The sequence below is a fragment of the Petaurus breviceps genome, unplaced genomic scaffold, assembly GCF_028583685.1.
Source record: "Petaurus breviceps papuanus isolate PSGF00001 unplaced genomic scaffold, PetGlider_PUasm1.0 90925, whole genome shotgun sequence".
Classification (NCBI taxonomy): Eukaryota; Metazoa; Chordata; class Mammalia; order Diprotodontia; family Petauridae; genus Petaurus; species Petaurus breviceps.
Genome location: NW_027187380.1, coordinates 555,924 through 577,428, shown reverse-complemented (window position 1 = coordinate 577,428; position 21,505 = coordinate 555,924). Strand labels below are relative to the sequence as shown.

The 21,505-nt window shown below is 41.1% G+C and overlaps 1 protein-coding gene and 1 long non-coding RNA gene across 6 annotated transcripts in view; both read right to left on the bottom strand.

The window, feature by feature from the left end:
- Positions 1-8,931, bottom strand: part of PGS1 (phosphatidylglycerophosphate synthase 1) — a 108,062-nt gene extending 99,131 nt beyond the window's left edge. For all 5 annotated transcript variants that reach the window (XR_011166084.1, XR_011166083.1, XM_069076042.1 and 2 more), the window contains exon 1: positions 8,757-8,931. Coding sequence is in view for 3 of the 5 variants with exons in the window: in XM_069076042.1 (XP_068932143.1) it covers positions 8,757-8,890 (134 nt within the window). In the remaining 2 variants the exon portion in view is untranslated. The remainder of the gene's footprint in view (positions 1-8,756) is intronic.
- Positions 8,932-18,837: 9,906 nt separating this feature from the next.
- LOC138152357 (uncharacterized) overlaps positions 18,838-21,505 on the bottom strand; it is a 34,510-nt gene continuing 31,842 nt past the window's right edge. The window contains exon 4 of the long non-coding RNA XR_011166081.1: positions 18,838-21,096. This is a non-coding gene — a long non-coding RNA (uncharacterized lncRNA). The remainder of the gene's footprint in view (positions 21,097-21,505) is intronic.

Genomic DNA, 21,505 nt, shown 5'->3' with positions numbered 1-21,505 from the left:
AAGTCAACCATTACTAGTGATGACAGACTTTGATTCCAACCACTATGACTCTCCCAATGTATGGATGAAGTAGAGTGAAGATGGATCATGGGAGTTGGGGAAGTAAACTGGGAAGTCAGTGTCTAGAGGTGTTATCAACATATACATTGAAACCCCCAAATATGAAGGCAAAGATTGAAGTTAAAAGGAAGACTATGAGCCAAGTGCTCTCAGAGATGAGACAGGAAGGCCAATAATATGAGCACTATGAATAGGATAATACAGATGGAGTGAACCTGAAAAGAGGAAGGTTGTTCAATAAGGGCAGTAAAAGTGTGTGTCTGGAAGTGGCAGTGAGAGGTAGCAAATATGACTCCTCTTCCAACCCAGTTGTGTTGGGGGACATGAGAGAAGATGCATCTAGTACTAGAGAGGGTGACCTGTAATGCAGTATCTTCTGGAAGAAGTCAAGTTTCTGGGAGTGCCTAGCAGTTTGCAGAGTACAAATGAAGTAAACAACCAGGGAAAAGAAGACTTTTACATAAAAGTCACAAACAATACAAGGTAGCATGTAGTACTAAAAATGGATGTTTTTAAGTGTTCAAATATAGAGAAAGAGAAAATGTAAAGGATGGCTAGTTAACTGGGAAAAGTTTCACAGAATTAAAGATAGGACTTGAAGAGATTTTAGGCTTCCAATAGAAGGGATGGCACTATAGATAGAACGAGAAAACAGAGAAATGTGAAAAACCAGTCCCCTATATAGAAAAGTCTACCACAACATAGTACAACATTCCGAAGGGCTTCAGGGTCCACGGAAGCACCAAGGTATAGACTAGGAGAGAGCTGCTCCTGCTCAGGGCTCCTGCTTGGCCTACTTTCAAAAGTCATGTCCCTCCCCCTGAGGTAACTCACTCTGATAATGCTCCATCAGGGTCTACAATTCCAAGTCTTGCTAAAGTCATGTGTATGTTTCTACTGGTTTTCTGTTTAATTCGTGAACTGATAGATTCATTTTTTAGGGGATAAAAAGTGATGAAAAGCAATTCAAATTGTTTAAAAAAAAATAAAAATAATTGGTAACATTTATAAGGAACTTTAAGATTCACAAATCATTTTACATACATGATCTCTTATTCTTCACAACAACTATGAGGTAGGTACTACCCCCCCCCCAGGCATTGTTATTATCATTTATGTGATGACCATCCAGGTCTATAAGGGAGAATGATCCTACAAATTAGTAATTACATGTTACTTTTGTGACAATTTTACAAACCTAAAGGGAAAAGCATTTTTTTAAAGCACCAATAAGTAATGTTACTTCAGGAACAGCACAAGATGTAACAATCAATACAGCCCACAAGTCAAAATTCAGCAAGCTAAAACTAGAAATCCTTTCTGAATACATATCCACTGGTTTCTCTCCTAAACCCTTTTTGCACATTTCAAGCAAGTATCACACACACACACACACACACACACACACACACACACACACACTCTCTCTCTCTCTCTCTCTCTCTCTCTTTCTCACACACTCACACAGAGTATATACAGTTGTATCTTCCAGAAGAATAGCTCCTGGGAATTTTCTCAGAAAAGGCTTACCCCAAAACCCTGTCTCCAGAATGACCACCTGCTTAAACAAAACCACACACCCCTTTCAACAACCTAACTCCCCAGGAGTTTGGAAAGACAGGAAGATGCATCTAATTATTTTATTCGTATCAAATTCAACATATTAAAGAAACAAACCAGAATACAGTTTCCATACTTTAGACTTGAGCTGACTTTAATTTCTTTCTAAATAACATGGTACTTGCAAATCTTTTTGGAAGATGGAGAAGTATTCTAGTTGTTAAGCTTCTGCCAACTTTGCCTCTCCCAATGGATGACTACACATAGATGGTCAAGTTCCATTTGGTGGAAGGGGAGGATAGCTAGTTGGCAGCAATAATGTCCTGGGTACTCAGAATGAGAAAAGCTGCCCTACTTCACTATAAAAACCTCAGTCTGCAGTTCTAAAAGTGAAATGGAAACTGCATTCTCCAGAAATCAGCTCAGCCTCAGCTTCCCACCCACACAAAACCTGATACATGATAGGAACAGAAAACTACTTGACGTCAAAATTCTCAGGATTATCTAAGTGGTTAGTGCTGCCTCTTGGTAAAGACAAACTATCAGGACAACTGGGGTTCTTTTAATGGAATTGGTTTAAAACAAACCCTGATGTGACAAAAGTGACAAAAGTGCTCTAGGGATGACTTCCCTGAACTAGACTAAAAAGGGTGTATACTGACACTATGGTGTCTTGCTCTTGACTTCCTGGATTGGGAATATCTCTAATGCAGGAACAAGAAAGTATTTATTAATGTCATTACCAATAATGAAGGAATAGGAACCACTACAAAATTCTTCCAAATTGCACATTTCCCCCTTCAAGTCAACCATCCTCCGAGGGAAGCCAAGCCCTACTGACATATTTAAACCTGGAATCCCAGACTTCTGGTGGGAAGACAATTAAGAAGCCCTATTTCTCAGCTTTAAACTGCAACTGAGTTAAGCTACTCAAAAAAACCCTAAACTGTCTTAGGTGAACTCAACAATATGATGCTGTCTCCTTCAGTTAATGAGATATTTATCAAAAGATTCAAAAATCATCAGTAGCTTATAGTCTCTGTTAATCTTCCTTAACTTTATGAGATCTATAATCAAGGTTCAAATGTCCCTAAACTAATGTTGTATAATGAGATAAAGACTTGATGGTATAAATCCTATGGTTTGGATCTCACCCAAATCAGTGCAAAAAGAGGGAAAAAAATTTTTTTAATCAACCAATCTTTTGAAACTACAATCTTTTCAGAAAAGCTTTTTATAAGAAAATCCCACTATTTTCAGTCATACAAAATGAAACATACACAAGTAAACTGATGAGAACTGAGAGTCATCACATTTACTGGGAAAGGATCAAGAAACTACTTGAATGTAACATACTTCCTGCAACACTATTAACAGTCTTTCCTGACTAATGTAAGACAAACCCCAATAGGGGAAACAAGCACAAATTCCCAGAGATTACAAAAGACCAACTGCCCATTTACACTAACAACAGATTAAGCATGATGATGGATTTGCTAGTTATTTGGCTAAATGCTGAATAAAATGATAATTCTCTAGAAAAATTTGAGAACTAAAAATCTCACCTTATACTAAGTCTAGATTCAAATATCCCTTGGGAAAACAAATGTTAAAAACCCCCTGAAGACAACACACATTACTATTCACCCGAAGGGCTATAACTTAACAGAACTCCCCAGTAGTCCTGAAAAGTATTATTTTTTATTAATTAGCTTTTAATTACATATGAATTATTTATCATCCACCTCTGAATTATTTATTTTCCTTTGGTCACCAGGCATACATCTCAATTGAATGAATACCTCATCATCAGACAAATTTAATATTAAATCAAATCAAAACTGGGAAAGCAAATCAGCTACTGTTGACCAAAAAAAAAAACCACTGTAAAGTCAAAAGATTTTTTTAAATTATCCACCACTGAATCAAATAATATATTCTAATACTCAGGATTAAGAACTGGATTATTAAAAACCTGTGATTTAAGAGACAGACTTGGGGACTAAACACTACAAAGAGTACAAAAAATTGCTGGAAATTATCAGTACCTTTAAAATCAAATGTCAGAACTGGAAGGGAGTAATGAATAACAGGACTAGAGAGACAGATTGGGGTCAGGTTGTGAAGGCTTTAAAAGTCAAGGAGAAATGTATATTCTATCTTAAAGGCAACAGGAAATCTTAAAATTTATTGGGTAGGAGTGACATTAGACCTAAACTTTGGGAAAATCCCAAATCACTTTAGCCAATGTGTATATGGATTGGAATGGAGAAGACAACAGAAAGACCAATTAAAAGATTATAGTCCAAGTGAGAAATGATAAAGATATGAACTAAGATGGTGGTTATATAAACTGGATGTGAATGGTTGTGAGATGTTGCAGAGATAGAAATAATAGAATGTGGGATCTGATTGAATATATGGGGTTAAGTATAAATGAAGAGTCATGGTTACAAACTATATGGCAGAGACTTCAACAAAAATACAGAAATCTGGAAGTTCTGTTTTGAACATGTTGAATTAGAAATACCTACTGAACATCCAGTGTGAAACTTCCTGCTGAAGATGCATTACTTTAGCTCAGCAGACACTAGGGCTGTATACGTAGCTTCATCTACATCAAGATAATTAAACCCATGGAAGTTGATGAAGTCACTAAGAGGACCCAGAATAAAGCCTTGTGGTATATACTCCCTACTTCCTGCTCTCTAGACAAGCAGGTCATTTAGCAGTTCTTTACACATGACTCCCTAGCTCCACTTTGCATACCTTTGTACTCCACTCCTCCCCTCCCCCCCCCCCAGGCTAGATGTAATGACTCCCAAAAGACTGCACATAGAACTAATTCAAATGGGTCTGTTTTCTCAATTTAGGAGTTCCCTCCAATCATGCAAATTATAATCAATACACAGTCATCTCCCCAGGTTCTCCCCAAAGTTCTCAGAGGGTCCACTCAACATGCTAATGGCCTTCCTCCTTTTCTCCCAACATCAGGAAGGTACCAATAGAACACTCCTGACTGGCCACCTGTCATCTTTTGCCCTTGCTATATGAACAGTCCATCTTCTCTTCCATATGGATGACATCCTTTACCTCTTGTTCTAAGTTCAATCTGTTCACTACACCATGTGCCTCTGTATGGTCCTCTGGGTAACACTCATCTTTATCTCTTCAGAAGCTATGGTGTTTTGCATCTTGTTTCCATATCGAAACACCAGCAAAATGTTAATACCGTATCACAAGAAGATTGGGTGCAGTAAAAGAACTTTGCAATTTCCACAAAGTAATTCAGCCTACTCTCCTCTTTGGGCCAAACTCTGTCCCAAAAATAGACACGGCTGGACAAGTTCTTTACTTGGTTCTCTCTCCAAAGGCAGGTTGAATTCTAAGGAAACGACATTCTTTGTTCACTTGGTCTTTTCTGTGGATTTTAAGAGCTCTTTCAGGAGATTTTGTGATATATTGGGATTTGATGAAATCAACACAATGCCATCTGCAAAAAAGAGCATCTGGAGTACTTTGCTATCCTATCCCTTTTCACCTTGGTCTCTGTGCTGGAGCTCCTCTATAACAGTGGCAAATATAGCTCCATGACAAAACATTCAGCCTGATTGATTTATTTGCTGTTACTCACACATAACCATCCCATCTCCCATTGCATGACTTTTTTATAAGCTGTCTCCCATCATTGGAATCCACCAGCTTCTTGCTTCTGCCTCCTGAAATTCATGCAAAAGCTCAGCTTTAACGTTCTCTCCTACATGAGGCTTTTCATAATCTTCCACGATCCAGGGTATCCCTTCAAAAAAATAGCATGCATGTATATGTGTATATGTGTGTATACACATATATATGTACACATGCTGCTTCCTCCAATAAAACTTAATGACCTTGAGGGAAAGTACCATTTCTTATTAAAGTACCTGTCACTTGGTAGGCACTTCTGCATTTATTGACTGTTAAACAATGGTGAATAAAATGGCAATCAGAAGTTAATAAAGAGGCTAAACAGACACAAGAGAACTAGAGGAAGGCTGCCAACATAATGGATGGACCTTTTAGGGAAGACATTAGAGTTCATGGACAAAAATCAGTTCAGAATGAGAAAACGTGGATAAGTTGCTCACTGAAGGAATGTTCATTGAAGGAATGTTCACTTCAATGAGATGAAAGATCCATCAGAGTATAGATCCTGAAAGGAATCCTTTTATCTTCTTCATAAATTTGGAACAATTGAGAGAATAGTGTTCACTAGCTTTTTGACTAGAGAGTGAGGTAAAGAGACCCTTCCTTTGCCTCATCTGTCTTCCTATCTATGCTTCAACCAAAGTGACCACAAAAGGCCACTCTAAGCTTATTAAAAAAAAAAAATCAACGTGGAACCACACGTACTAATGATTTCTTTATGTTATGTATAGGATTTCTTTATGCTATGTATAGAAGGAAGCTCTGATTATCTAGTTTATCCTGTAAGCCATTCAAGGATAGTAGTATCCTATTTTCAATAATAGGGAACACCACTGTCTCCGTAAATGCATTTCAGAGGATTTTTTGTAAGAAGTTTTATAAACCTTAAAGAATTATATAGGCATTAGCTATTATTAATGTTGAGTTAGAGTTGTTATTACTGCCTCAACACAAGTCAGCAAACCATTCCCAATTTCCTTTGCCAGGAATTGTTCTAGTTTTAAGCACAAAACAGGAACAATATTGAATTGTTTGTCCTCAAAATTACAACACTTTTAGATAAACCCACCATAAATCAATCTCCCAGTGGGTTGCCTTTTTGACCTCACCATATCCTGGAATGGATTATATTCCCTTCAGTAAAAAGGCACAGGCAAAGCTATTTACTGAGACAGCAATGTAGAATTTGAAGCAGTTCTAATGCTGAAATCTCCTAAAGTCCTTTTAAGTCCTTAGTCTATGAATCAGACAAAAAGCATTTCTGCCTTGAGTACTCTTATGTTAAGCAGTGTGGTGATACCAAGAAACAAGTGAAACACTCCCTGCCCTCAAGACTGCATTCTAAAGGAGTCAACGTGAACATATACAGAAACACATACAGAATATATAAAGAATGCATACAAGGTAGTGTAGAGAGGGGGAAAGTACAGGAAAAGGTAAAATATATTCCAGGCACGAGGGGACAGCCAACGCAAAGGCACAAGGACAGGAAATAGTGTGTGATGTGTGAGTAACATCAATTAAGACCAGTATGGTTTGACCACAGTATACATGCAGGGAAGTGAGACGTGTTAAGACTAGAAAGTTAGGAAGGGATCAAGCTGAAAAGTTTTAAAACAAGTTTATAATTTACCTCAGAACTAATAAGGAAATTGAGTAGAAAACTGAGTACAGGGAATGACATGGTCAGAGCCAAATCATTTTAGCAGCTCTGTGGAAGGAGTGAAGAAAGATATGGGGCAGTAAAATATTGCAAAAGTCTAGGGTAAGATACGATTGAGGGCCTAAGCTAGGATAGTCGTTATGTAACAGAGAGAGGACATATACAAGATAGGGACTGGATTTGAAGGGTAAAGATCAGATGTTTTGGCCATGTTGAGTTTGAGATTCCTATCCTATCCAATGTGAAATATAACAAGGAAATGAGAATGCAGAACTTAAGCTACATATATAAATCTGAGTCACTGACAAAGAAATGAGAATAGTTAAGAGATTAGCAGGTATATGGAGTAGAGTAGATGTGAAATTAGACACTACTAGACACATGTGTGTCTTTCACCTCTTTCAACCTCAGGTTACCCATCTGTAAAGTGAGTTGCTGAGGATTAAATGAGATAGCATAAGTACTAGACAAACTTTGTTTCATAAATTATCATTCGTGGGAGCTGGATGAGTTTACCAAGTGATAAAATAGAACAAAAGGTTCACGATGGAGTCTTAGGATACACCCAGAGTTAGCCAGTGTAACATCAAATGCCAAGTCAGTAAAGAAGGCTAATACTTAGAAAGGTAAGAGAACCTGGAAAGAGCAGTGTCACAAAATCCTAGAGTGAAGTATTTAGAGGGTGATCAACAGTATCAGTAACCAATGTGGGATGGACAAACCTTCACTACAGGGCCTGGGCAAGAAAGCCTCTACCATAATCTAAGAACTTTTTTTTTTTTTCCCAAGGAGCTATGCCCACCACAGAGGACTAAAGCCACAGATATTTGTGCTGAAGGTCAGGAGTCCTAATCTTGCCCAAGTAATACAAATATCCTTTAAAGCACTCAGGATCCCCTAAGGAAACAAATGGTTTTAAGATTTTAAACAAGTGTTTGCTTTAAGTTTAAGTCTCCCTGGCAGGATACAAGAAATCTACTAACAACAGAAACACACAAAGGAATCATAGTTAAGACTCTAGTTCAGCACCATCTTGGAGAAATATTTATTCTCAAGGACTACTTCTAGTACAATTTGTTTTCAACACCTAATTTACTATTGACATAAGTTAACTGAGTATTTTTCCAAAAGGGGCTTCAACTGATTACCCTACTAGGCTTGAGTTTAATTCAATAGGGATTGCTTCACAGCCAGGATGTGAGAAAAGCTACATGCACAAAATCCCAGCAAGGCTGATTCATTCACTGCGTGTCATTTGTAGTAAGGATTACAAAAGACCCAAACACTAGTGAGAAGATACTCTGAACCCCGACAGAGTCCGCAGTAAAAAGACATGCAATCACTGACCACATCCTGGTATATGAATTAGGACATTCATTCCGAAGAGCTCCGCGAAAGCTGCTGCCTGGAATGGGCACCTGCGGCAACTCTCCCCGGCCTTAGGCCAAGGACAGTAAAGCAGCAGCAGATGCAGGAACCAGGCAGGTGATGGTCCGGGCTGCCGGTCTCTCGCCTCCAAGTCGGACAGGGATGTTCGGAGTAGAGAAAAGAGAGAGCAGAGCTGGGGGCGTGACACAGGAGAGGAGTGGGGAGAGGGCGCCAGGCCCCTGGGGCTGGAGGGAATGGAAGTCAAAGACCGGGGGGCGAAGGGGAGCGCGTTCGCGGGGAGCCCGGGGGGAGGGAGGGAGGAGCAGCAGCCTCTGCGCTTTCTCGCGCCTCGGGGTGGCAGCGGCGCAGCCCCTCCGCCCAGGCGGCCCCTCCTCGCTCCAGGAAGCCCCTCACTCACCTCCGACCACGGCGCTCTCTGTTCTTGTTGAGTCGGTCGGAGAGGCGGCCCAGGAGAGCGGCCAGCCCGGGCCGGCCAGGCAGGAGGCCCAGCAGCCGCCTCCAGAACACCGGGCCCGCCGCTACCGCCGCCATGGAGACTCCCAACTTCCGCTTCCGGCTCCCAGAAACATTATTGACAGCCGCGCGGCCGGAGGAGTTCGTCTGGACCTGCGCCTGGGGCTCAGCCAGGGGGCGAGACGGGCGGTAGCGGAGGCTGAGCCCCGCCGCCCTGCCTGCCCGGAGGGAAACGGGGTTAGTACTTTATGGTACTCTCCAGTGTACTAAGGGTTCTCCAGGACCTCGATTCATCTCACCCGCATAACACCCACTCCACCCCATCCCCCCCGAGGCAAGCTAGAACTTTTGTTGTTCCTATGATCCCCATTTTAATGATTGGTAAACTGAGGCTCAACGTGGAAGTCGGTCGTCCAAGGGGAGTGGTAAAGGCCGAACGAGAAGCAAGGTTTCCAGACTGTTAGCTCTGTGCACTTGTGCACTGCCTTTCAATGCCCAAACCCCTCTGATATGATAGGAAACACATAAATCACCTTATGTTGAGCATCGGCAGCAGGAAGAGGATGGGAAATTCTTAACGCAAATTGGAATTTGAGCTAGATCTTAAAGGAAAACAGGGAAGCTAAGAGGCAGAAATGAAGAGGGACAGCATCAATGCACGAAGAATAGCTAGTGAAAATGCCAAAATTGGGGAATGGAGGATCCCGTGTGTTGGGGAATTTCAACCCAGATGTCCCAAGGCCCTCCCTAGCAGTTGTTCCTCTCACCTTGGTTAATAAATCAGGAGGTCAGACTTGGGATGATGTCTCAGAAGTTGCCAAAGATGAGATGAGGTTTGTTCCAGCAGGAATATTTTGTCTGTAGTCAGTCCCATTGAAATATCCTGGTTGGACCAGAAGCCTCTAGTTTTCTCAGTAGTTAATCCCAACAGAATATCTAAGTGGAGTAAGTTTCTAAGGAGCCTCCATCAAGATAGAATTGATGAATTTATCCTGTTATTGAATAAAATACTGACTGAGGGGTCTGCCTCTGTTTACAAAACACTTAATCTCCATTTCTTGGACCTCTAAGATTATTTTTTTCTGGAGAGATGTTTTCCCTAGACTCACAGTATTCATGTTCATCTATTTCTTCTAGAATAGGTTTGAGATTTAGGGATGCTGGGATCCCAAAATAGTGACATGCTTGAATGAATTTGACCCAACCCTTCTTTCAATCAAAGACAAGGTTAATAGAACATGGATAGAAGCATGACTCTAAAAAATCTGCAATATTGACCAGACCATATCTGAACCACTGGCTATACTCTTAAGGAATCTGAGTATCTGTAATGTAATGCCAAGGAAAGGCAACTTCCCAAGGTTCAAAATACCAGCATAGGTGCTCTCCATTTTATTCAGTGACAAACCGAGAACCGAGAAGGTCAAAACATGACATCATTCAAAATACAGCATTTACTAAGGGTGATTAAATAATCTCCAAGTACTACCCCACCCCAGGACCTTCCAATCATTCAATCAATTACAAAGTCCCAGTTCTAAATACTACTCCACCCCTAGGCTATACCTTCATTTAGTCCACCACAAAGCCCCTCTTCTCAAATGGAGATTAGTTTCCAAACATAAGTAAAGTACCTTCATTTGTTCAATCACAGAGCACAAAAAGGTCAAAAGTTCCCCACCCCTGGATCACAATTGAATCTACCCCAGAGTTACATCAAGTTTAAGCACAGCACTTAATACCCAAATGGAGGTCTTTTCTTCATCTTGACACGAGGCAAGTTCTCAGCAATCTTAGTTCCTGGGGAGACAAGGCTTAGCAAGGCCACAAGATACATCACCAGTCCCTTCATTAATTCATCCTCTGTCTGTAGAACAGTCCTAGAACCCCTGAAAACATTAGCAAAACCCTCTCCCCAGGATTTCTGTAAACATACAACAAGAAAATCCTTCTTCAGGGCTTCTGAACCAACAGAAAGGTTCCCAGACCCCTGCAACAACAGCACTGTCCTTCACCAGTGGACAGTATTCGCTCTCTGTCTGCAGGACAGTCTCAGGGCTTCTTAACCTAAAGCCAGGTTCCAGGACTTCTTCAACAAAAGGACTGTCTTTCACCAGTGGACAAATCTGGCAAAAACAACATCAAAACAGACAGACAAAGTACCAGCAAAACAGCCATGTCTCCTCAGTACTTGGCAGTTCAGGGGGCAGGTCTCAAAAGTCCAGGGCAATTCAAAGTGGCTCCCAGCAATTCTCTCAGTCTCTCTCTCTGCCTCCACGAGGTGCTGCTTCCAAAAAGTTCTTCTGCCTCTCTCTTGTCTCTCCAAAATCTAAGTCACCAGCTCCTCCCAGTTCAGGACTTTCTTTTCACATCAACAAGCCCATCCCACAGGTGGGATTAACAAGCTCTGTGTTTTAACACAATCAATTTGAAAACCAAGCCAATACAGGGGAATCTTTATATTCCATTACTATCACAGTATCTTAATGGAGGCAAGATCAGAGAAGGGGTCTACTTGTAATTAAGGGAATGGCAGTCTAGCAGTCTAGAGGTGCAGTTAATTAACTTCGAAGAGCCCATTGCCCCAGGCAAATGCCTGGGACCTGGGCCTTGTGGAAAAGTCCAGGGGCTTTTCCTTTTTGGGGTTCAGATCCCAAATACATGTTCTTTTTCATGGGCTCAGATCCTATCCCCATCAGTAGAGTGAATGGAAATTAGAATAAGAAAACTGAAAGAGCAGAAAGGGACCAAGCCTAATTGAGGACTTTATTTTTGATACTAAAGATAATAGGGAACCACAGAAGAGGGTGACATGGTCAGACCTGCACTCTAGGAAAATCACCTTGGCAGTTGAATGGATTGAAATGGGGAGAGACTTGAGTCAGGGAGACCTGTTTGCTAGAAATCTATTTTAGTGCTCCAGTCAAGAAGGGCTTATGGCCTGTAATAGGGTGGGGGATGAGTGGATGGAAGGGAGTGCATAAGAGAAAACGTAAAATTAGAAAATTAGATTAGGCAACATATTGGATATGTGGGATGAGTTGAGGATGATCCCTTCAGAGCCTGGGAAGATGGTAGTACCATCAGCCAGCTGTAATAAGAGGTTGGAAGAAAGGAGATTTAGGAGAAAAGATGAGCTGTTTTGGTTATGTTTCATTTGAGAATGTCCATAGGACATCCAGTTTCAGATGTCCAAAAGGCAGGTGTTGACTCAGTGGGAATAGGAACACCTGAGAGAGAGACTAGGGCTGGATTTATCCATCTGGTAAATTTTCATAGAGGTGATACTTGAACCTTTGGGAGCTAAAGAGTTCCCCACATGTAATAGAGTAAAGGTAGAAGAGAAGAGGACCCAAGGACAGAGCCTTGGTGGACAGTCACTCTTAGAAGGTTCAGTAAAAGAAATTGAGGAGGAATTGTAGGCAGAAGGGAAGTCAGAAAAGAGATGGAGAGTGGAGATGGTGATGAACAGTATCTAAGGCAGCAGGGAGGTCAAGGAGGATCCAGATGAAAAAAAGCCACTAGATTTGGCAATTAAAAGAAAATTAGTTACTTTGGAGAGAGCAGTTTCTGTAGAAGTTTCCTCAGGAAAGTACTTCACCTTTAAATTCGTCTGCCAGAATTAGGCTAGTAGATACTTCTGTACTCCCATTGGGAGTCGAATCCTGAGGCCTTGCTAGGAACTGCATCCTCCACTGTCTCCAGAGTACCAGGTCTTTGTCTTTGCCTGCCTTTTCAAATTTGGTGGAGTTATTCTACCTTCTCTTCCTCCCCCTCTCCCCACCCCTTCCAGGTTTATTTACACCTAAAATTGACTCACTTTTGGATTTCATTGTTTCTGTTATTCAGCCCTTGTGACTTTTGGGAATCTAAAAAGAAACACCTTTGCATAATCTTATCCTGAATTCCAGAATAATCAAGGTGGGCTATTTTGATCAATATATTATTATTAATTAATAAACTGAAAACTTCTTTCTCATTCATTACTCTGTTTGCTTAACCAACCCACCCAAATTCATTGAATATTAGTTTTTGAATAAATGTGGTAAATTTTCCCAGTAGGAGTTACACATATCTCTATATGTTAAAAGCTCTAATATGCTATGATTAAACATATTAAATATTACAAATAATATTAAATATATAATTTATTAACAAATTAAGTCAGTAATAAAAATATAATGACTTACAATATTTTGGTTGCCAAATAATATTGCCAAATACCACTCATAGCAAGAGTGATATCAGACCCTCAATAGAATAGCAGATAATTTTTCTTCACTTTTGGAAACACAATTTCAACATTTAGTTCATTCAAAATACAAAATCTCTCAAGCATCCTCTTCATATTCTCAAGGTAAGAGTTAACTGGGGTGACTAGCTGGCACAGTGAATAGAGCACTGGCCCTGGAGTCAGGAGGACCTGAGTTCAAATCCAGCCATGTGACCTTGGGCAAGTCACTTAACCCCAATTGCCCTGCCTTCCCCTCTCCAAAAAAGTAAAAAAAAAAAAAGTTAAATTCAGGCTTTTAGAAAACAAATTATCTTAGCCCTGGAACTGGAGTCAAGATGAAATAAGTTTAAATCTGGCCGCCAACCTTCGGCAAGTCACTTAACTGCTGTTTGTCTCAGTTTCCTCACCTGTAAAATGAGAATAATAATATTTGTTGTTGTGAAGATCAAAGATGACATTTGAAATTAATAAACTGTATCAGTCAAAACATGCCCCCTGGGATTATTCTGGAATTTGGGATAATATTATATAAGGGTATGCCCTTTTACACTCACCAAAATCATAAATGGCAAACAACAGAAACATTGAAATGTAAAGGGGAGTCCCTTTTTAGGTGTAAATAAAATCCTTCCCTGAGAAACTTGAATAGCTCTACCAAGCTAGGCACTTACATACTGTATAAATGCTTTACATATAAATGCTAACTCTTATATTAGTCCTTTTTCTTCCTCTTTTCTACCATCACAGGTTATACTCTCTCCAGAATTCACTATAAACTGCCTATTTTAAACATTCTTCATAGAATTCACTTTATAAGATTTCTTCATAAAATAACAATGAATAGTTCTCACAAGACAGAAATCTCTTCACCTTCTTTCCCATCCTGATACATCAAAGATTAAAATAAACATACTCTCCAGATCCGGAGAAATAAGTACCTCTTCAGTTGCAACTGTAACTCCAAACTGCTCACCTAAGCTGTTTTTTTTTTTTAACAATGTTAATATTTCTGGGAGAGTTATGTTTCTATAGATCTTAAAGATATAGCATTAAGATCTGTAGTCTCTGGGAGTGTCTGGTAATGTTTAATGCTGTCAGGAATGCTATGACTGAATATGCCAATAAGTATCTTCCAAAACCTCTTGGCAAAAAGGAGTGTCCTGCTGCAGTACAACCGAGAGATTGGGTCTACTTAAAGTCATGGAAAACCCAAAAGGGAGAACAGTTAGATGTCAAATGGAAGGGACACCAACAGCAGTAAAACTAGACTCATAATTCTAGGATTAAACCAGTACCACCTCTTGCTTCCCCCCCTCCCAGAGGCTCCATAATATACCTGTGAGCCCTTGGACGACCTCAAGCTACTGTTTAGACCCCGGCCTCCTCCAGCAAAAAGGATAAAAAGAGGTGAAATTATACCTGCTCTTTTCCTTTTGGCCTTGCCATAGTCATCTTTAATTCCAACCAGGAAAATTGTCTTTTATAGCAGGGGAACTGTCCTTTCTCTATACTTTTTTTGTGCCTGTTTGGTCTTCCTTTGCTTAACCTCCTTGCAAGTAAAGAGGGTTACCCACTAAGAGGGTTAGGGTTGCTCTGGAGACCCCAAAATACCAACACACCAGGTCCTGCCGAATGAATTCAACTCGAGTCTTCTCAGCCAAAGAAAAGTAAAATTTATTAAAAGTTCGCTTGCATTAGACACAGAGTAAGTCTGTGCTAGGTAATCCTATGGCACTCTCCCACTTGGCATGCTATGGAGCTCTCACATTTCTATGGCATTCTATGGCACTCTCACTCCACATGGTGTGAGATGGAGTCTTATATACAGAAGGTTTGGGAGGAATCTAGGGGTGGTCTAGAGGAGGAGTTTGGGGAGGGTCTTCAGGAGGAGCTAATGAGGTCAATGAATGATTAAGGGTGGGAAGCCACCTGGAGACCACAAACAATGGTGGGCTAGGCTAGTTCAAGGATGGAAAGTCTAGTAACAGACTTGCCTCATCAAATAGGATGATTTAATCAAGAGTCCAAGGGAGGTTCCCAGAGCCTGTACCTCAAGAACTCAAGGAGAGCTGGAGGGGGCTCCCAGAGCCCATACCTCATCACCAGGTTTGTCTCCTCCAGGGTTCAAGCCATCAACCTCTGGATGACCACTAAGGCTATGCAAATCTATGACTGAATCCAAGTTCTCTAGCTCACCGGACCTGGCATCAATCATGTTCCAGAGTCTGACCCCCTTAAACAGGACGCAGAGAGTCAGGGACAGCTCTACACCCCTTGCCAGCAGGAAGAACTTTCAGAAGCTGAGACCTTCATCCTTTACCCAAAAGGAATTTGGGTCTCATTTGTTTGAGGGGGGAATGATGAGGTACAGGCTCTAGAAACCTCCTTGAACTCTGATTGAATCTTCCCATTTGATGAGGTATTTGCCTGAGGCCATAAGCCTTTAATTATAGCTCCACCCACTCTCTGTTACTAGCCTAGCCCTCCATTGTCCAGCTATCCCCCACCCTTGTTCCTCCCAAAATATCTATACCCAAATCTTTTTTTTTGTTTGTTTTTTGGAGAGGGGAAGGTAGGGAAATTGGGGTTAAGTGACTTGCCCAAGGTCACATGGCTACTTTTGCGCAAGTGTCTGAGGCCAGATTTTAACTCAGGTCCTCCTGACTCCAGGATCGATGCTCTATTCACTGGGCCACCTAGCCACCCCTATACCCAAATCTTGTTACTCTTACACTAGCCTAGCCCTCCATTGTCTGTCATTTCAGGGTAGCCTCCAGCTACTTCCCACCCTTAATCTCTCATTACTGGAGTCTGACCTCATTTGACTCCTCCTGAAGACCCTCCCCAAACTCCTCCTCTAGATCACCCCTAGATTCCTCCCACAACCTTTCTGTATATAAGACCCCGTCTTGCCTCCCTGAGAAAAGAATGCCAGAGAATTGTCTAGCTCAGATTCACTCTGTGTCAGATGATTCTGGCCTGTTTGTCCAGTACAAGTGTCACAGATACAGAGGCTCCTTAAGAGTCTACCCATTATGGCAAACCTTTAATAAACTTTGCTTTTCTTTGGCTGAGAGAAGGCTTGAATTGAATTCATTCAGTAGGTTGGTATTCTGGGGTTTCAAGCACCCCTAAACCCTAGACCTCATCATTTTATGGTGACCTCTACATTTTGTGGTCCCTGACCTCTACATTTTATGGTTCCCTGACGCGGCACGTTGGTATTCAGGGGTCTCGAGCAGCCCTAACCTTATACCTCAAACAATGTTGATAATATTCAACCACAAAAGTCCTGTCTCAACAACTAATTGTGATATGAAGTTGCCCCTGAATTCCTTTTGGCTATACTCAGTGGACTGAGTGCCTGGCCTGGAATCAGGTAGACTTGTTTTCCTAAGTTCAAATCCACTCTCAGACACTTACTAGTTATGTTACTCTAGGCAAATCATTTAACCATTTGCCTCAGTTTCCTCATTTGTAAAAATGAGATGAAGAAGGAAATGGCAAAACCCATCCACTGTCTTTGCCTAGAACACCCCAAATGTGGTGGGAATTCCCTTGAACTCTTCTTGAATCCTTGAATCCTCCCATATGATCTGGTGTTCAGATCTGGCCTTTTCTTATTGTTATACCCAATTCTCTGTTACCTTAGCCTAGCCTAGCCCTCCATGGTCTGTTATCTCCAGATAGGCATTGGATATTTCCTACCCTTAGTCCCATTCTCTTGGTTCCTAGTGTCTCTCCTCTAGTCACCCCAGTCTACTGGACATTCCCATCAAGATCCTCCCTGGACCCCTCCAGGCACCCCAGACTATTTGGCCACCCCTAGATCCCTCCCACAGTTCTTCTGTATATAAGATCCCTCTTCTCTCCAGTAAGGGGTTCAGATTCAATCTGGCCATCTCATGTTAGTGTTAGTGTTACAATGTTTAGATTCCTTAAGAGACTATCCAATATGGTAGATCTTTAATAAACTTTGTTGTTTTTTTTTTAAGCAATTGGGGTTAAGTAACTTGCCCAAGGTTACAGGCCATTTTTTTGTGTGGGTGTTAAGTGTCTGAGGCCAGAACTGATCTCCTCCCGACTCCAGAGCTGCACTCTACTCACTATGCCACCTAGCCTCCCCAACTTTGTTTTTCTTTGTCTGAAAGAAGGCTTAAGTTGAAATCATTTGGGCGGGACACACAATTCAGGGTCCCAGTACCCTTAAACTTCAACAGGATCATGAAAACTAAAAATGACTAACAACAACAAAAAGTGGAGCACAAGCTCTTCCAAGTCCAATAAAGCTGGAAAGGCTTGGAACAGGAACCTGGTGACCAACTGAATAACTGTCTTTCTAGAGCCACTCTATATTTTTTTGGCCATTGCAATTCAGGAATATGATCTATCAGTGAAAAGGACCCATGGGGCCAAATCACAGATCATTGATGTTTAAAGTATTAAAGTATATAGGATCATAGGCTCATAAATCTAGTCCAACCCCCTCAGATGAAAAAATGAAAGCTCAGGATTTGAACCCAGAATCTCTGACTCCAAAGCCAATGCTCTTTCCACTTCATCAAGCTGCCACAACATAATATATATGGTCTTGAAAATGAACTTAATCTTCATGGGTCAAAGAAGAAAAGTTGCCAAGACAAAGGAAAAACCATAGAACCGTTGTAAAGGATACTCATCAGCACTCAAAACTGACTCACTACTGATGAATAAAGAGGATAAATTTGTAAGAACAGGAGATTAAATTTTAAGCTCAGCTATACTGTGCCAGATTTGGTAGGGTGAGTAAACTATGCTTATGTTATTAGTTAGGCATGAGAGGAAGTGTGTTAACTCTTGGGTCACTAGTATATGGTAAACCTTAGGAAGTTACCAAAAAACTGAATAATTTATGAAACATGCTGATTTGGGACTATCATTACTCAACTGTATATGACTCCTTTGAAATTCATAGCTTTGTCAGACAATTTACAAAATGAGCACAATAATGTAAAGGGAAATAGCATTGAAAGACATTGGAACTCTGATCAATACAATGGTGAAGCATGATTTCCTCCTTGAGTCAATGAGGTGGTGGCATATAAAGGCACAGAATTAGACAAAGGCTGCCAGACATATTTAACTTTGAAACAAGGGAGGGTTCTACTTGAGGGCATGGAGTGAATGATAGCAGTATTTAAAGAGTATCCATACACATACATGCATAGACACAATTGATGCTTTTTAAATGCTCCATAGACACACATATGTAATATATGTCTATGTCTATGTGCTTTTAGCTAATTCTCCAAACCCACACCCAGAATAGCAAATTTGGTCCTAAGAATTGATCTGCTTATACCCTTCCTCAGAGTTCTATAGGTAACCTGGAGGGGTCAGATGGGTTTCTCTAGTACAATCACATACCTCTATCCAGTGTATCCTTTCAATCCCATCACTAGTTAATCTAACTATCATCTAACCAGTGATTACAGCACCAAAATAATTTTGACCAGTTGATCTCAATAACATGTAACCAAGTGACCAGTTGATTTCTCCTCAATATCAGTTAACAAAATGTGTTATCAAAATTGCCACTCCTGTTCAAGTGAGGCCAATTTTTTCTTAAAGGGTATTGAAACTATTAAGATTGACTGGCAAATTGATTACTGGGGGGGGGGGGGGGTATGAGCAATGCCATATTCACAATGCCTATGGAGATTACAAATATGCTGATATAATTATCCATCACAAAATACATCATGCTTGCCATATGGGAGAATAAACTAGAAAATTTATTAAGATACCAAAAGACTGAGTCCCAAAACCAGAAAGTGAAAGCCATCAGAGTAGTTATGACATTGGCACAGGTAGATAAAGTAGAAAGCACCCACATTTTCAAGCCTTTGAAACAGAACAGGCTACCTCAGGCAAAGGTCCTCCTCTCCCCACTCACAGCAACCACCCAGCATCTGGGGAGCGTGCTCCCAGAAGCTCCGGCCCCTGGCAGTCCTCAGCAGGAGTCCTTAGCAGAAATTCTGGCTACCTGAAAAAAAGGGCTTTGCACTGCCGCTGCCTCTGCTGCTGCTGCCGCCGTCGCCACCACCGCCAGCCACCGCAGGAACGCTAGCTTGGCTTCTGCTTCCTCTTGCTCCGCCCCTTCCTGCTATGTCAGCAAGTCCAATGGGGCATGGAAGATCTTTAAATCCCATAACCCTTACATTCGGCCCCAAGATCTTTCATGTCCCTTACTTGGCAAAAATACAGTAGGAATAACTGGTGTCAACAAAATTTCACAACAATATAACAAGAATAGCACACAATAAACACAGAAAACCATATTTTAGGGTGGGGCTTGAGCACAAGCTCCCCATCATTCCCCCCACCCCGAACAAATGGGGCCCCAAAATCTTGTGGTAAGGGGTGAAGATCTCTTCTTCTATGTCTACTTGCTGCTGAAATCGGATGTAGAGCTGTCCCTGTCCTAAGGGGTCCCATTTGAGAGGTCAGTTCTTAATATGCTTGATGCCAGGTCCAAGGGTGACACATCACAGTTGCAGACAGGGGGTGACATCCAGCTTAAGCTATCAGGCATCTACAGATGGAGGGTACCAAGCCTGTGGAAACAAATCTAACAAACAAAAAAAATCAAGAAGAAGCAAAGAGACAATAACCAGACTATTGTAGCCTCACTCACGGTAGAATAAATGACTTAAGGGTATAATTTTGTAATCATCTTCTCCAGAATAAACAATAGTTACAGTGTTATCCCTCCCATATGCTATAATCTCTGCAGCCTTTGGAACATCATCTGGCTTCCGTTTTACCCATACTTTAGCTCCTGATTTTATTCTATCAGTAGAACCAAATCCTTCAGTTCCTGTAACAGTTATTTTGGAAGGAGGGTCAGTTTTTTCAAGTGGCATTGTTTTACAAGGAACGATAATCACTTGAACTATCCTATCATTCTTGTGAATCTGTATGGGCCCTTCACCTAAATTCTGGAATGTTACAACAATTTCTCCTTGATAATTAGAATCTATTACTCCAGCCAATACATGTATTCCTTGAGCTGCTAATCCTGATTTGGGTAAAATCTGTCCAAAGTGATTTTTAGGGATTCTTATGCATATCCCAGTGGAGATTTTTCTTATTTCTTTTCTGTCCAACCAAAAGTCCTCTAAACAATGTAAATCATACCCCACTGAACCAGGTGGTCCTGGGTACGGTGCTGGGACATCTGGCCTCAAGGTCCAATACTCAATATTTGGGATCTTGTGTGTTTGTTGTTTTGTAATTTGCAGATTGGGGGTCATCATTCTGGCTAGAGGTGTACTTCCTCCCAATGGTCTATTATTCAAATTACGCAAAGCCATGAACAAATTATCCTTCCAATGTTGATATGAATTATTGGAACTTAACTTCCTCAATTGTCCTTTCAGTAATCCATTCATTCTTTCAATCAACCCAGATGCTTCTGGATAATATGGGATATGATATATCCATTCTATATTCTTTAGTATACAATACTTCTTCATTTCATTGCCTTTGAAATGTGACCCGTTGTCACTTTGAATCTGCATTGGGGTTCCATAATATAGACTTATGAGATCTAGAGTTTTACAAGTGTTTTTCTGGGTTGCATTCTTATAAGGACAAGCTACTAGTACACCTGAATAGGTATCAACACAAGTACATATAAATCTGCATCCTTTATCCAGTGGTAGTGGACCAATATAATCTATTTGCCAGATTTGGGCTGGGACTTTTCCTCTTGCTATCTCTCCAGTTACTACCCGAGGAACAGTTTGCTCCTTTTCCAGTTGACATATATGACATTCTTCTGCTATCTGTTTTAACAGTGAATGAGAGATACTAATACCTCGATCTTGTGCCCACTGGTGTGTGGCCTGGACCCCCAAATGGCCTGCTGTTTGGTGGACCCATTTTGCTAATACCGGATCATCAGTTGTTGTCAAAGTAGGGACAATATGTTCAGTAGCAATCTTTGCCAGTCGATCAGCATGAGCATTGTACTCACGTTCTGGTGTGGTGGGGTCCACGTGAGCATCTACATGAAAAACTGACAAGTCAGTGACCAAAGACATGTTCCAGATATCTTCCCATAATTCTTTGCCCCAGACTTATTTGCCATGAATTTCCCAATTTTCATTTTTCCACATGGGCATCCATGTAGCTAACCCATTAGCTACCGCCCATGAATCAGTGAATATATGACACTGTCCTCCTTGTTCTATTTTGATGGCTTAATATACTGCCATAAGTTCAGCATATCAGCAGGAGTCCTTAGCAGAAATTCTGGCTAACTGAAAAAAAGGGCTTTGCGCTGCCGCTGCCTCTGCTGCTGCTGCCGCCGTCGCCACCACCGCCAGCCACCGCAGGAACGCTAGCTTGGCTTCCGCTTCCTCTTGCTCCGCCCCTTCCTGCTATGTCAGCAAGTCCAATGGGGCATGGAAGAT